Raw genomic sequence first — 15661 nt, 5'->3', positions numbered from 1 at the left:
CTCAGCCAGGCAGAATCCGGCCTGCCGTGTGGAATGCGGATAGACCTCCGCTGAGCCTGTGGATTGGACATTCTTCTATGATGTGGCATAGTAGGGGCTGGTTTAGCTCAGTGGGCTAAATCGCTGGCTTTTAAAGCAGGCCAGCAGCACGGTTCGATTCCCGTACCAGCCTCCCCGGACAGGTGCCGGAATGTGGCGACTAGGGGCTTTTCACAGTAACTTTATTGAAGCCTACTCGTGACAATAAGCGATTTTCATTTTTCATTATTGTTTGCTCCCTCCCACAGGCACATAGGGGGCTGGCACTAATGCCCCATCTGTGGAGGTTGACCAAGCAGGGACCATGGCCGGTCCCGAATCGGTGGTGGGCGGCACGGTAGCACAGTGGTTAGCACTGTTGCTTCACAGCTCCAGGGTTCCAGGTTCGAATCCTGGCTTGGGTCACTGGCTGTGCGGAGTCTGCACGTTCTCCCTGTGTCTGCGTGGGTTCCCTCCGGGTGCTCCGGTTTCCTCCCACAGTCCCAAAGATGTGCAGGTTAGGTGGATTGGCCGTGATAAATTGCCCCATAGTGTCCAAAACGATTAAGTGGGGTTACTGGGTTATGGGGATAGGGTGGAGGTGTTGGCATGGGTGGGGTGTTCTTTCCAAGGGCCGGTGCAGACTTGATGGGCCGAATGGCCTCTTTCTGCACTGTAAATTCTATGATTCTATTAAGGGTGGAGCACCCTTTCCTCGGAAGGTCGAATCCAGGCAGGGCTGGGTTTGGCAGCTCACTGGAAATAAATCTCATCGGTCTGCGCTTGGGAAATTTCAAACCTATCCCTTGGGAAACATATTTTTCAGGTGAATATTTTGCCGATCACTAATTCACCCTTTTAAATTTTTTTTCCAAGTTGCTCAAGTTCAAACAGCTGAGAACATCCAGGAGGTAAGCGGTTTGTGAATGTTTTAGGGTTAGATTCTGGGTGCTGCAGGATTGGATGTCGGAGCTCCACTCTGCGGGTCTGACCTGCGTCTGGGGCTACTGGAATGTGAGGTTCACGAACATTACCGCAGATCAGGCGAGGGGCCTGGAGATCAGAAATCTAGCAATTGTTTCCATTTCACAGGCACTCACCAAAGCATCCTTCAACAAAACTCTCACCTCGGAAACAAAGGGAAGAGCTGATGCCGCCCACCGATGCCAAGATACAATAATCCCTTTCAAAGCTCTGACATTCTCACTTAGAGACAGCGAGTTAAAGGGGATTGTTAAATGGTTAACACTCACATGGATAGAGCGAGTGCGAGAGAGAGAAACAGAAGTGAGAAGGAAACAAAAAGAGAAAAAAAGGAGTCATGGACAAAGAGGGAAAGACAGCAAGACAAGCAAAGAGAAAGAAATGGGAAGACACGAATTAGAGAGCAGTGTTAACGTTTTCCACTCAATTGGGGGATGGGAGATTTTTTTTTCAAGTTCACAATTCGAGAGCAGAGGGACTGTTGAGTCTAGTTTCTCCGAACCACACCGTTATCAGGTGACTGGTGTGCTGCTGATAAAGATGTGAATATTCCTGCTGCCTCATGGCGGAAAGGACCCGGGATCGATGTCCGTGTGGAGTTTGCACATTCTCCCCATGTCTGCGTGGGTCTCACCCCCACAACCTAAAGATGTGCAGGGTAGGTGGATTGGCCACGCTAAATTGCCCCTCAATTGGAAAAAAAATGAATTGGGTACTCTAAACTTGTAATTTAAAAACATTTGAATATTCCGTTCTCTTAATAATGAATCTCTCCTCCACACAACAGTAAACATGCAAACTCTCGACCTTTGACCTGTTCAGACCCGCCACTGACAGGGTGTATGCAGGAGAGCTATGGCTGGACTTCAGTGAAAGGGTGTTGGAATCCATTGGGTCTTCAACCCCAATCCTAATGGGTGTCTCTCAGAGGGGCTGGGCTCAGAATGCCCCTCCTCGGTTAGTGACATTCGGCCATTGAACCTCTCTCCAGTTTGGCGATTGAAACCCATCCTTGACCTAATACCATATTTACCTTAACATTCTGCTTTGTGGCACACAGTTCCTTCTCCACACCATGACCATTCTTTTCCCGTTGCTCCTCCAACTGGCGTGACAGCTGCTGGCACATGTCAGCCGTGCTGGCAAGGCGTTGCTGGAGCTTTTCTGTCTCGCCCGCCAACGAGCGGCACCACAGCTCCCGGGTGGCGTGAAATCTGTCCTTCTCCTGCAGGGCAAGGCGCAGCCTGGCAATCTCGCCATCCTTCTCGTGCTGCGGGCTGCCCACTATCTGTTCCACCTCTCGTTCCTTCTCCTTCAACCGCAGTTGAACCGCCTGTAGATCCTTCAATGGGGTGAAGTAGGAAGAAGAACAGGTCAATTAGTTTCATTCAACAACTGACCAGGTAGCACAGTGGGTAGCACTCTTGCTTTGTGTCACAAGGTCACGGGTTCAATTCCCACTCCAGACACTTTGAGCACATCCTCTAGGCCGTGACCCTCAGTGCAACACTCGAGAGAGCTTCAACGTCCCAGGTGCCGTCCAATTGAGGATCAGTCAGTCCTCGGGGTGGATGTTAAAGATCCTATTGTGCCACTATTTCAAAGGAAAGCCGAGGACTTTTCCATTGGCCAGTATGCATTTCTTAACCAACATCATTAAATGCCAATTACCTGTTAGATTATTCTGCAGCGAGGTGTGTACATTGTGGTGTTTCCCACATTACAAGTGGCCACGCAGGATGTCCTGAAAAGGCTCGAAAGAAATGCAATTCCTCTCTCCTTTCCCCCCACCCTTTGCCGCTGTTACTTGGTCACAAGCCTAGAATTGCCTCCCTAACAGCACTGTCGGAGTATCTACACCACATGAATTACTGCGGTTTAAGGAGACAGCTCACCACCATTTTCCCAAGGACCTTTGGGGATGGGCATCACTAACCACACCCACATTCCAGGAATCGAGCATTCTAACCAGACGCCATATTCAGCAACTTCCAAAATTGCAGACTAGCCTCGGCCTTCGATGTGCAACACTGAGGCGTCACTCACTTGAGTATCAAAGCTCTGTACTTCACTGTAAAACAATGTCTCAGACTAGTTTCCTTCTCCACCCCAAGTACCTCATTTATATTTCCCTCTCTTGTCAGTAATTTTTATAATCACTGTCTTGTTAAGTAGTTTTACCTGTCTGACTAAATGTTCTCAAATTACCCTTGGTTAAGAATCCTCTCCATGACTGTCAGTATTTTTTTCAAAGCTTGCTCAAGACCAGTGAGCAACAAGGACACTGTTGGCACCAGCTGAGTAATGTATTGGATACGAAGCACTTCGACAGTAAAGGAAGAAGCTGGCATTTTAAGCACAATTTACATCCTTGGGATGTCCCGAAGTCCGTCCCGGCCAATCAATTAAAATGCAGCCCCCATTGTTTTGTAGACAGCAAAAAGGCAGCCATTTTGTACACAGCAAGCTCCCACAGACAGCAGTTGGTAAAGGGATAAATATTGGCCAAGATATCTAGGAACTCTCAATTTTTTTTTTACAAAATAGAGCCATGGGATCTTTGCGTACTGGCAGCTGAGATCACCTGTTCAAGCTCAGAAGTGGAGTTTGAAGCCAAGACCTTCTGGCTGAGAAGCCAGTGGGGCAAGCAGCCCCAGTCGAAGACTAGGTGAATTAGCCAATTGTTTGAATTAAGCCTTATCAATAAATGTAGCTCACAGCACAGAAACAGGCCATTTTGCCTAAGTGATCCCTGCCAGTGTTTATCTTCCACGATGTTAGCATTCAGGTCGAGAGGGCTAGAATGCAAGAGCAGGGATGTACTTCTGAGGCTGTATAAGGCCCTGATCAGACCCCCATTTGGAGTATTGTGAGCAGTTTTGGGCCCCGTATCTAAGGAAGGATATGCTGGCCTTGGAAAGGGTCCAGAGGAGGTTCACAAGAATGATGCCTGGAATTAAGAGCTTGTCGTATGAGGAACAGTTGAGGACTCTGGATCTGTTCTTGTTGGAGTTTAGAAGGGTGAGGGGGGATCTTATTGAAACTTACAGGACACTGCGAGGCCTGGATAGAGTGGACGTGGAGAGGATCTTTCCACTTGTCGGAAAAACTGGAAGCTGGGGACACAACCTGAAACTAAAGGGACGATCTTTAAAACAGAGATGAGGGGGCGGCACGGGTGCAGTGGTTAGCACTGGGACTGTGGCGCCGAGGACCCGGGTTTGAATCCTGGCCCTGGGTCACTGTCCGTGTGAAGTTTGCACATTCTCCCCGTGCCTGCGCATGGGTTTCACTCCCACAACCCAAAGATGTGCAGGTTATGTGGATTGGCCACATAATTGCCCCATAATTAGAAAAAAAAAAATTGGGTATTGTTTTTTTAAAAAAAAACAGAGGCGAGGAGGAATTTCTCCAGCCAGAGGGTGGTGAATTGTTGGAACTCTTTGCCGTAGAAGGCTGTGGAGGCCAAATCACTGAATGTCTTTTAGACAGAGATAGCTAGGTTTTGATCAATAAGGGGATCAGGGGTTATGGGGAGAAGGCAGGAGAATGGGGATGAGAAAAATATCAGCCATGATTGAATGGCAGAGCAGGCTCGATGGGCCGAATGGCCTAATTCTGCTCCTCTGTCTTATGGCCTTACTCGCTTTATTTGATCTAACCCCATCAGCATATCCTTCTATTCTTTCCTTCCACATGCGTTTATCTAGCTTCCCCTTAAGTGCTGTTCACCTTAGCCACGTCTTTGAGAGCGGATTCCAGGGTCTAACCACTTGGTGGACGAAGTGGGCTTTAGTGCTGGACCATTTTTTTGCCAGATCATTTGAGCCAGGACTATTTGAATTAGGAGTATTCAATTTGCCAGTACATTTCCTGAGTAACATCTCAAGGTGCTCCGATAGGACCACTGCTCTATCCAAGTCCTACAGAAGTATTAATTTACACGTGGGTGGGAATAGCGATATGGTGGGAGGGGGAAGTCCATCTGAGGCAGCCATGTATTGGCTTTGGAATGAAGCAGAGCTTTTATGGCCATGTTACGGCCATTTCCTCCCCTCCTGGGTTCTCTAGTAGATCCTTTGGTACAGACGGACGCGCCAAGCTTAACCATTATACTGATCTATCTGTACTGTTGTTCTCCTGCCATCTCCTGTATTTATGTATTGCTGAGACATTTATGTTCTGCTGTACCAGCCCCGAGGTTTGGCTGGGCATTTGTAAACATGGAAAAACATCAATAAAAAGAGATATTAAAAAAAACCGCAAAACAAAAGAACTGGCCGTGCTAAATTGCCCCTTGGGTGGCAAAAGGTTACGGAGATAGGGCGGGGGAGTGGACTGAAGATGGGTTCTCTTTCCGAGGGCCGCTGCAGACTCGGCGGTACGAATGGCCTCCTAGGGACGAATGGCCTCCTGCACGTAGGGGTTCTATGATTCTATGGACACAATCCAATTCTGGGCAAGGAATAGGCATTCCTGGCAAGGCGAGTATCATTGCCCATCCCGATACACCTTACTTTAATACTGAGGGCATTAAAGTTGGTTCCCTACCTGTTGATATGGAGTCACATATAGCCCAGGCGAGGTATAGATAGCAGATTGTCCCTAAAGGACATTTGTGACCAGGTATTTTAAAACAGCAATCCAATAAATTCATGATGTAGAGATGCCGGCGTTAGACTGGGGTGAGCACAGGAAGAAGTCTTACAACAACAGGTTAAAGTCCAACAGGTTTGTTTCAAGCACGAGCTTTCGGAGCGCAGCTCCTTCCTCAGGTGGATCTGAGGAAGGAGCAGCGCTCCGAAAGCTAGTGATTTGAAACAAACCTGTTGGACTTTAACCTGGTGTTGTAAGACTTCTTACAATAATTTCATGGTCACGATTACTGATACTAGCTTCAAATCCACCTAATAGAATTAATTTGGAATAACATTTCCCAGCTCCTTACTGAACTCAGAATCATTAGTCCTGACCTTGGAGTTATTAGTTCACTAACCATGACTAATATCCCTGGCGTACTCCCCAGTTTTCATGGTCCAAAGGGACTAGGTTTGGAAAGGCCATCATATTTCCAGTGCTGTTTGGATATCACATTATGTATGTGAAACATGACCAACGTGGGGCTGGTTTAGCTCACTGAGCTAAATCTCTGGCTTTTAAAGCAGGCCAGCAGCACGGTTCGATTCCCGTACCAGCCTCCCCGGACAGGCGCCGGAATGTGGCGACTAGGGGCTTTTCACAGTAACTTCATTGAAGCCTACTCGTGACAATAAGCGATTTTCATTTCATTTCACATGGCCTGCTCTCAACTGTTCGACGAAGTCGCCTCTCAGACGGATATAGAAGATTCCAGGGCTACTTTTCAAAGAAGAATAAAGGAGTTCTCCATAGTGTCCCGGACAATATTTAACCCTCAACCAACAACATCACTCAAGTAAAATAATCATTATCTCATCGAGGATCGTGGGAGCTTCCTGTCTACAGATTGGCTGCTACTTTGCCTACATTACAAGTGACAACAGTTCAAAGTGCTTTGAGATGTCCTAAGGTCACGAAATGTGCTCTGTAAATGTAAATTTGTTCTTTCTTCGTATGAGAAAACTTGACATTAGGTTCGAGTGGTAACACAAGGAAATGAGCTATAGTGAGGTCTTGTGGTATTCATGGTCAGCTAGATTGATATGACTAGTTTTCTAACAAGTAATGATGAATGGGTGGATATTTACCAGAATACGAGTGCCTTCACCTTATATTAGTCATTTGATCAAAATGACCCTGAATATCATTTATTCTCAGGTAATGTTGTTGCTCAACATTGTTTCCCTGACACAGCAGACAGCGTCGCTCCCACAAGGGGTGGGGTGTTAAGTGGCTCATTCTCAGTTATCTGTCTCTCATGTTGTCATCCCCTCTGCGAGGGAAGATGCCTCGCCCTCAGCCTTACCGAGGTAGGCAATCCTCCCTCAAACAGACTGTGGCCCTTTTCACTGGGAAGGAAAAAAAAAAAAGAGGGAAAACCAAATTGTGGCCTAGTTAGATGTGAAGGTGATGTTTCCACTTGTGAGGGAGACCAAAACTAGGGGCCAGAGATGTAAGGCAGCTGCTCATAAATTCAACAGGGAATTTAGCAGAAACCTCTTTCACAGAATTGTTACGGTGCAGAAGGCCGCCATTTTGTCCACTTCATTCCCTCCATCCACATCACAGTTAAATGATCATCTGGTCATGGTCACATTGGTGTTTGTGCAACTTGTTGTACATCAGTTCGTGGCTACATTTCCCACATTACAACAACGACCACAAAGCTTTTTTTTTTCCTTTAAATATTTTTTATTCCCCTCCTTTTTCACATTTTCTCCCAAATTAACACCCACCAACAATAAACAATAATCAGTAACAAATATGTCAGTCACAACGATCCCATCCTCCCACCAAACCCCAAACATTAGCCCGCATGTTCACACAAACAAATGACAAAGAATCAGGAATCACCCATTGTCACCATTAACACACACAGCCCCCTCCCCCCCCCCCCCCCAAACCTCCCACCCACACCCCCCGACTAATGTTCGATGTTATCCAGTTCTTGAAAGTGCAGAATGAATAATGCCCATTAATTGTAGAACCCCTCCGTCCTTCCCCTCAGTTCAAACTTAACCTTCTCAAGAGTCAAGAATTCCAACAGGTCCCCCCGCCACGCCAGGGCACAGGGTGGAGAGGCTGCTCTCCATCCCAGCAGGATCTGCCTTCGGGCAATCAACGAGGCGAAGGCTATGATATCTGCCTCCGCACCCATTTCCAACCCCGGCTGGTCCGACACCCCACATATGGCCTCACGGGGACCCGGGTCCAGTTTCACATGCACCACTTTAGAAATTACCCCAAATACCTCCTTCCATAGGGCAGCACGGTGGCCTAGTGGTTAGCACAACCGCCTCACGGCGCTGAGGTCCCAGGTTCGATCCCGGCTCTGGGTCACTGTCCGTGTGGAGTTTGCACATTCTCCCCGTGTCTGCGTGGGTTTCGCCCCCACAACCCAAAAATTTGCAGAGTAGGTGGATTGGCCATGCTAAATTGCCCCTTAATTGGAAAAAATAATTGGGTAATCTAAATTTTAAAAAACCAAAAAAAAACCTCCTTCCAGTAATCCTCTAGCTTTGGACAGGACCAAAACATATGAACGTGATTAGCACCTCACACCAGAACCCCTCCTCCATATCCTCTCCCAACTCTTCCTCCCACTTTGCTTTGATCCCTTCCAGTGGTGCCTTCTCCTCTTCCAAAATAGCTCCATACACCGCTGACACTACCCCCTTCTCCAGTCCCCCTGTCGTCAGCACCTCCTCCAGCAATGTGGAGGCCGGCTCCACAGGGAAGCTGTGTATCTCCTTTCTGGCAAAATCTCGAACCTGCATGTATCTAACCATTTCCCCCTTCTCCAGCCCATACTTCGCTTCCAGCTCCTTCAATCCTGCAAACTGACCCCTAAGAAACAAATCTTTTAACGTCTTAATCCCCTTCTCCTCCCATTGCCGAAAATTTCTATCCCACCTCCCTGGCTCAAATCTGTGGTTCCCCCGAATCGGCATTTCCCTTGACCCTGCCCCCAACCCGAAGTGTTGGCGAAACTGCCTTCCAGATTCTCAATGAAGCTATTATTACCGGACTCCCCGAGTATTTGACCACAAAGCTCTTGGGGGGGGGGGGGGGGGGGGGGGGGTGGACGTGGACGTTGTGGAAGGAGCTACTTCAATGCAAGTCTCTACCCAGAGAGTAGTTTGACAGTGGAACTTGCTACCTTCCCAAGGTATTGTTGCAAATAACATGGAGGCATTTGAAATGAAATGAAATGAAAATCGCTTATTGTCACGAGTAGGCTTCAATTCCTCTGGAAATTTGATTTCTCATCATGAATTGATAGGTAGGCAGACACGACCTTCCGAGTTAAACTCGTCATGTCTGCGCTGAATTGAGATTGTTTCCAACACACCACAGACAGCAATTCCTGTGGTGCAGCACAGGTGAGATGGGCTGAATGGCCTCCTTTCCCCCCATTTTCACCACCGGGGCGGCAGGGTGGCACAGTGGTTAGCACTGCTGCCTCACAGCGCCAGGGAGCTGGGTTCAATCCCGACCTCGGGTGACTGTCTATGTGGAGTTTGCACTTTCTCCCCGTGTCTGCGTGGGTTTCCTCCGGGTGATCCGGTTTCCTCCCACAGTCACAAAGGTGCACAGGTTAGGTGGATTGGCCACGCTAAATTTTCCATAGTGTCCAAAAGGTTACGAGGGTTACGGGGGGTTACTGGGTTACGGGGATATGGTGGAGGTATGGGGCTTAAGTAGGGAGGTCTTTCCAAGAGCGAGTGCAGACTCGATGGGCTGAATGGCCTCCTTCTGCACTGTGTATCCAGTTCTTCATTTGTTGGGCTCCACTGAGGATAGAATTTGGGGGGGAGGGGGGGTGGCGGGCAACAGAGCACAACTGTGGAATTTATGAAAATGTGATTGGCGGGGTTCCCTGACATCAAGGGCTTCAGGCAACAGATCAAACCTCTTGGGAAAGTACAACTCGCTGCAAGTGATGTTCTAGTAAATTGTGTACATCAACAAGGATTGGAAATCCTTTTTGGCTGTACAACATCATCGCTGCATTGTCTATATTACAACCGCGATCAGACTTTAAAAGTACTTCATTGGCTGGGAAGAGTGCTGGGACTTGGGGGTGAGAGGTGCTATAGAAATACAAATCCTCCCCCCCCCCCCAATGGGGAAACCATGTCATAAAGCGGTTCCGTCTGTGTGAACTGTAATCTGGTTGACATTTAAAGAAGGAACAAAAATGCAACAACTTCTCTTTTACTGCAGCTTGAAATAAAGATACTGCCTGCTCCTTCCTCCTCAGGGGGTGGGCGTCACTGGCGAGGTTGGCCCAGCTTTGAACAATGTGCTGGTGAATTGCTGGATACAATGGGGTCTCTGGCCAACCACTTCAGGGACAATTCAACTCCAGGGCATTGGTGGGGAGCAGGAGTCACACAGCCGGGTCTGGAAGGCCGCAGGTCCCAACCCTCAACAAACCACTTATTTGCTCGTACATATTTCTGTGGCCTCCTGCTCGCAAAGTGATTCACGGACGGTTCATTACATAAAGTGGTCATGGAGATAGGCAGACACACACACAGCGCGACACACACACAGCGACACACACACTGCGCGACACACACACACACACACACACACACACACACACTGCGCGACACACACACACACACACACACGGCGCGACACACACACACACACACACACACACACACACACGGCGCGACACACACACAGCGACACACACACTGCGCGACACACACACACACACACACACGGCGCGACACACACACACACACACACACTGCGCGACACACACACACACACACACACACTGCGCGACACACACACACACACACACACTGCGCGACACACACACACGGCGCGACACACACACACACACACACACACACACACACACACACACGGCGCGACACACACACACACACACACACACACACACTGCGCGACACACACACACACACACACGGCGCGACACACACACACACACACACACACACACGGCGCGACACACACACACACACACACACACGGCGCGACACACACACACACACACGGCGCGACACACACACACACACACACACACACACACACACAGCGACACACACACACACACGGCGCGACACACACACACACACACACAGCGACACACACACACACACGGCGCGACACACACACACACACACACAGCGACACACACACACACACGGCGCGACACACACACACACACACACAGCGACACACACACACACACGGCGCGACACACACACACACACACACACACACAGCGACACACACACACACACAGCGACACACACACACACACACACACACACACACACACGGCGCGACACACACACACACACACACACAGCGACACACACACACACACACACACACACACACGGCGCGACACACACAGCGACACACACACACACACGGCGCCACACACACACGGCGCGACACACACACACACACACGGCGCGGCACACACACACACACACACGGCGCGACACACACACACACACACACAGCGACACACACACACACACACACACACGGCGCCACACACACACACACACACACACACACACGGCGCCACACACACACACACACACACACACACGGCGCGACACACACACACACACGGCGCCCCACACACACGGCGCCACACACACACACACACACACACACACGGCGCCACACACACACGGCGCCACACACACACACACACACACACAGCGCCACACACACACACACACACACACACACACGGCGCCACACACACACACACGGCGCCACACACACACACACACACACACACACACCGGCGCCACACACACACACACACACACACGGCGCCACACACACACACACACACACGGCGCGACACACACACACACACACACACACACGGCACCACACACACACACACACACACACACACACGGCGCGACACACACACACACACACACGGCGCGACACACACACACACACGGCGCGACACACACACACACACAGACACACGGCGCGACACACACACACACACACACACACACACGGCGCGACACACACACACACACACACACACGGCGCGACACACACACACACACACACACACGGCGCGACACACACACACACACACACACACACACACGGCGCGACACACACACACACACACACACACACGGCGCGACACACACACACACGGCGCGACACACACACACACGGCGCGACACACACACACACACACACACACGGCGCGACACACACACACACACGGCGCGACACCCACACACACGGCGCGACACACACACACACGGCGCGACACACACACACACACACACACACACGGCGCGACACCCACACACATACAGCCACAATCTGGGCCTCTGGTTTCCAAAGGTAATGCCACTGTTTTGTCTGCTGAGACACCAGGAGTCCCAGTACAGGGGGTCAGACAAGCTGCTGATGGTTGGGTAGAGTGTTGTCCCAGCCAGCTGGTTGGGGAATGGATGGGGGTCTCTCTCTGCCCAGTGATCTGAAATACATGCAGCTTTTTGAAGCAGTCAGTGCTGCTCCAGTTACTGGGGTTTGGGTCCCTGGGCCAGTTACTGAGGTTTGGAGTCACACCCCACATTGCTCCCTGTAACAGATTGTGTGGATGGGGCGCCCTTACCTTTTCCAGTTTGTCCTTCTCCAGCTGCCAGGCCCCAGCCGAGTCCTCCAGCTCCTTCTTCACCTTGCCCACCTCCTGGAGCAGACAGTCCACCAGGGAGCCGGAGGGCCCGAAGCTGAGGGCGGCCTCGGCTCCCCCCGCGCTGCTGCCCTCGTAGGCGGCCAGGCGAGCCTGCAGCTGCCGTACTAGGCCGCCCTGCAGGGCCAGCTGCCGGCTCAGCTGGCTCACCTCCTGCCGGGCTTCGTGGTAGAAAGTGCTGATGGTGCCCGAGCTCTGCAGGCGGCCCTTCAGCAGCCAGTTCTCCTTCTGCAGCCGCTCCAGCAGCTCCGGGGAAGCAGGCAGACCTTCCCCCTCCTGATCCACAGACATGGTCCCCAACACAGCCTGAGTGTGAACCGCAGCAAAGTATCAGCAGCTTGGGCTCTGACTGCAACAAGCGGAGGAAACTATCTGAATGGAGACATTGTAGCAAATGTTGCAAATGTCTCAAAATGTTGCCCAAAACAGACCAGTCTTTAGATTTAGAATCAAAGTTGATTAATTAATCAATAACCTTCTGAATCTTCAATATGTAAAAAAAAGCTGATTGATGAATAACCTGAATCTTCAATACATTAAAAGTGTTGCTGGATGAATAACCTTCTGAATCTTCTATATTTAAAAAAGCTGATTGATGAATAACCTTCTGAATCTTCTATATTTAAGCTGATTGATGAATAACCTTCTCAATCTTCAGCCAGTTTCAGGTTGAAATCAGATTGTAACAAGCTCAGAAACTGACAGTAAATCAGCCCAGCAAAAAGTTCCACTGAAAGTTGCCAAAAGTCAGCCTGTGTGTGTATCTCTCTGATTCTCCAAGCGGACTTGTCTCCAGGAGGCTGTGTGTAGTCAGTGTGCAGCCTGCCTGTCCCCAGGGGCACTGACTGAATGTATCCATTCCGTCCGCTCCCTCTCATGTCGCAATGGCTGGCTTTCCATCTCCACTGGGAATTTCCTCGCGGGGATTCCCCTCTTTCTCTGCGGATTTTTCTCGTACTTTTCTCTCTCTCTCTCTCTCTTAGATCAGAAAAAAAGTGCCCCAAGTCCCTCCGTTTACCGCACGTGTGGATTGAGGATTTCTGGGGAACAGCTCCAGGGTTTTTGTGATGCAAAAAATCAAGCCACCGAGAGTTTCTTTAAACCCCATTACACGTGTCTAGCTGGAAGGAAGGACTTGGGCTTAGGAACCTTGTGACGTTCTGTCGCTTCCTGCTCTGGACCCACAAGTAGGAATCCGGATTTTTTTTTTTTACTTTTAAGCATGGCAGTCTCAATCTTTAATCTGCCCCCAGGCCTTTGAGAAGAGATGATCATAAACATGTGTTTCTCTTTATTTTGTGCTGGGCTGTGGGGCCGGGCTCCCCTGAGACAGCCACGCCTCCTTGTGTTCATTTCATTTCAGTTTCACATGAAGGTGAAAACAACGGGACATTTCCTGGGGAATGAGCGGGTGGGGTTGCCAATTTGTCAGCAAACTTTACTGGAATGATATGTAAATAAACCCAGAAAGCTCTCTCAAAAGTATTCGTCTTGGAATCATTTGATTTACTTGCGCAACGTGTGTCTCTTTCTCATGTATCAATTCCAGGAAATGAGGCCTCACGGTAGCATGGTGGTTAGCATCAATGCTTCACAGCTCCAGGGTCCCAGGTTCGATTCCCGGCTGGGTCACTGTCTGTGCGGAGTCTGCACGTCCTCCCTGTGTGTGCGTGGGTTTCCTCCGGGTGCTCCGGTTTCCTCCCACAGTCCAAAGATGTGCGGGTTAGGTGGATTGGCCATACTAAATTGCCCGTAGTGTAAGGTTAATGGGGGGATTGTTGGGTTACGGGTATACGGGTTACGTGGGTTTAAAGTAGGGTGATCATTGTTCGGCACAACATCGAGGGCCGAAGGGCCTGTTCTGTGCTGTACTGTTCTATGTTCTATGTTCTATGTTCTATACATACAATAGAGCTCTGAGGTTTTTTTTTAAAAAAAGCATCGATCTGCACCCCCTCCCCCCGGAAAACCATTTCCAATTCTTACAATTTGCATCATTGGGCCGCCGCCTAACTGCTATGTATGCTCCACATCAGCCTCCTTCTCACCCTACCAGCCTACCCTTCATTCCTGTTTTCCCTTGTGCGTTTATCGAGCTTCATCTTAAATGCATCCCCGCCATAGTGAGCCACCTGAGGAAGGAGCAGTGCTCCGAAAGCTAGTGATTCGAAACAAACCTGGTGGACTTTAACCTGGCGTTGTCAGACTTTTTACTGTGCCCACCCCAGTCCAACGCCGGCATCTCCACATCATAGTGATAGAAAATCAGAAAGCAAGTGGGTTTCCTCCGGGTGCTCCGGTTTCCTCCCACAGTCCAAAGATGTGCGGGTTAGGTGGATTGGCCATGCTAAATTGCCCGTAGTGTCCTAATAGTAAGGTTAAGGGGAGGGAGTTGTTGGGTTACGGGTATAGGGTGGATACGTGGGTTTGAGTAGGGTGATCATTGCTCGGCACAACATCGAGGGCCGAAGGGCCTGTTCTGTGCTGTACTGTTCTATGTTCTAAGTGCTCAGCAGCTTGGGGGGCATCTGTGTAAACAGCCTGCCGTGCCCAGTGGGCACCACAGGGGTTGGATTGTTTTATTGACCCCTCTTTTCACATTCTGATTTAATGTCGCTACATTTCCATTCTTTGTTATTTTGGGGCAGTGCCCCTCCAGGAGCGGCCCCTTTTATTTTATCTCTCAGTTGGAAATGGTGATGCAGAAATACCAGCTGGTGGAACTGGCCTGACTTTTGTCACTGGAGACATTCGTCACACTGACCAATTCATTCACAGCATTGTGCTCATCCCTGGAGTTTCTGGAAAGCATTTGTGAACACGTTCCGAATCTCTGGATGTTTCTGCCTTTAGCAGGAGGGTCTTCCTCTTGATGCAGCCTGAGAAGACATTCCCTCAGCACTGTACAGCGGAACCACACACTCTGCCTCCAAGCCTTTTGATGCCTTTGTTTCTTCACGGGCTTTTGAAAAGAAAGATCGTTGCCCATTGCCAGCTGTGCATCTCCCAGCTCTCATAGAATTTACATAGAATTTACAGTGCAGAAGGAGGCCATTCGGCCCATCGAGTCAGCACTGGCTCTTGGAAAGAGCACCCTACCCAAGGTCAACACCTCCACCCTATCCCCATAACCCAGTAACCCCACCTAACACTCAGGGCAATTTTGGACACTAAGGGCAATTTATCATGGCCAATCCACCTAACCAGCACATCTTTGGACTGTGGGAGGAAACTGGAGCACCCGGAGGAAACCCACGCACGGAGGATGTGCAGACTCCGCTC

General features: G+C 49.9%; 1 protein-coding gene across 1 annotated transcript in view; it reads right to left on the bottom strand.

Moving 5' to 3' along the window:
* The window catches only part of tnip2 (TNFAIP3 interacting protein 2), a 33935-nt gene extending 20369 nt beyond the window's left edge, over window positions 1-13566 (bottom strand). Inside the window, exons 1-2 of the mRNA XM_038805882.1 lie at window positions 12302-13566; window positions 2036-2344 (exon numbers count right to left, since the gene is read on the bottom strand). Coding sequence (XP_038661810.1) covers window positions 2036-2344; window positions 12302-12670 — 678 coding nt within the window. The 5' untranslated portion in view covers window positions 12671-13566. The remainder of the gene's footprint in view (window positions 1-2035; window positions 2345-12301) is intronic.
* Window positions 13567-15661: the final 2095 nt, after the last annotated feature.

Source organism: Scyliorhinus canicula, chromosome 8, assembly GCF_902713615.1.
Source record: "Scyliorhinus canicula chromosome 8, sScyCan1.1, whole genome shotgun sequence".
Taxonomy (NCBI): domain Eukaryota; kingdom Metazoa; phylum Chordata; class Chondrichthyes; order Carcharhiniformes; family Scyliorhinidae; genus Scyliorhinus; species Scyliorhinus canicula.
The sequence above is the reverse complement of the archived record's forward strand: the minus strand, read 5'-3'. Positions and strand labels throughout refer to the sequence as shown.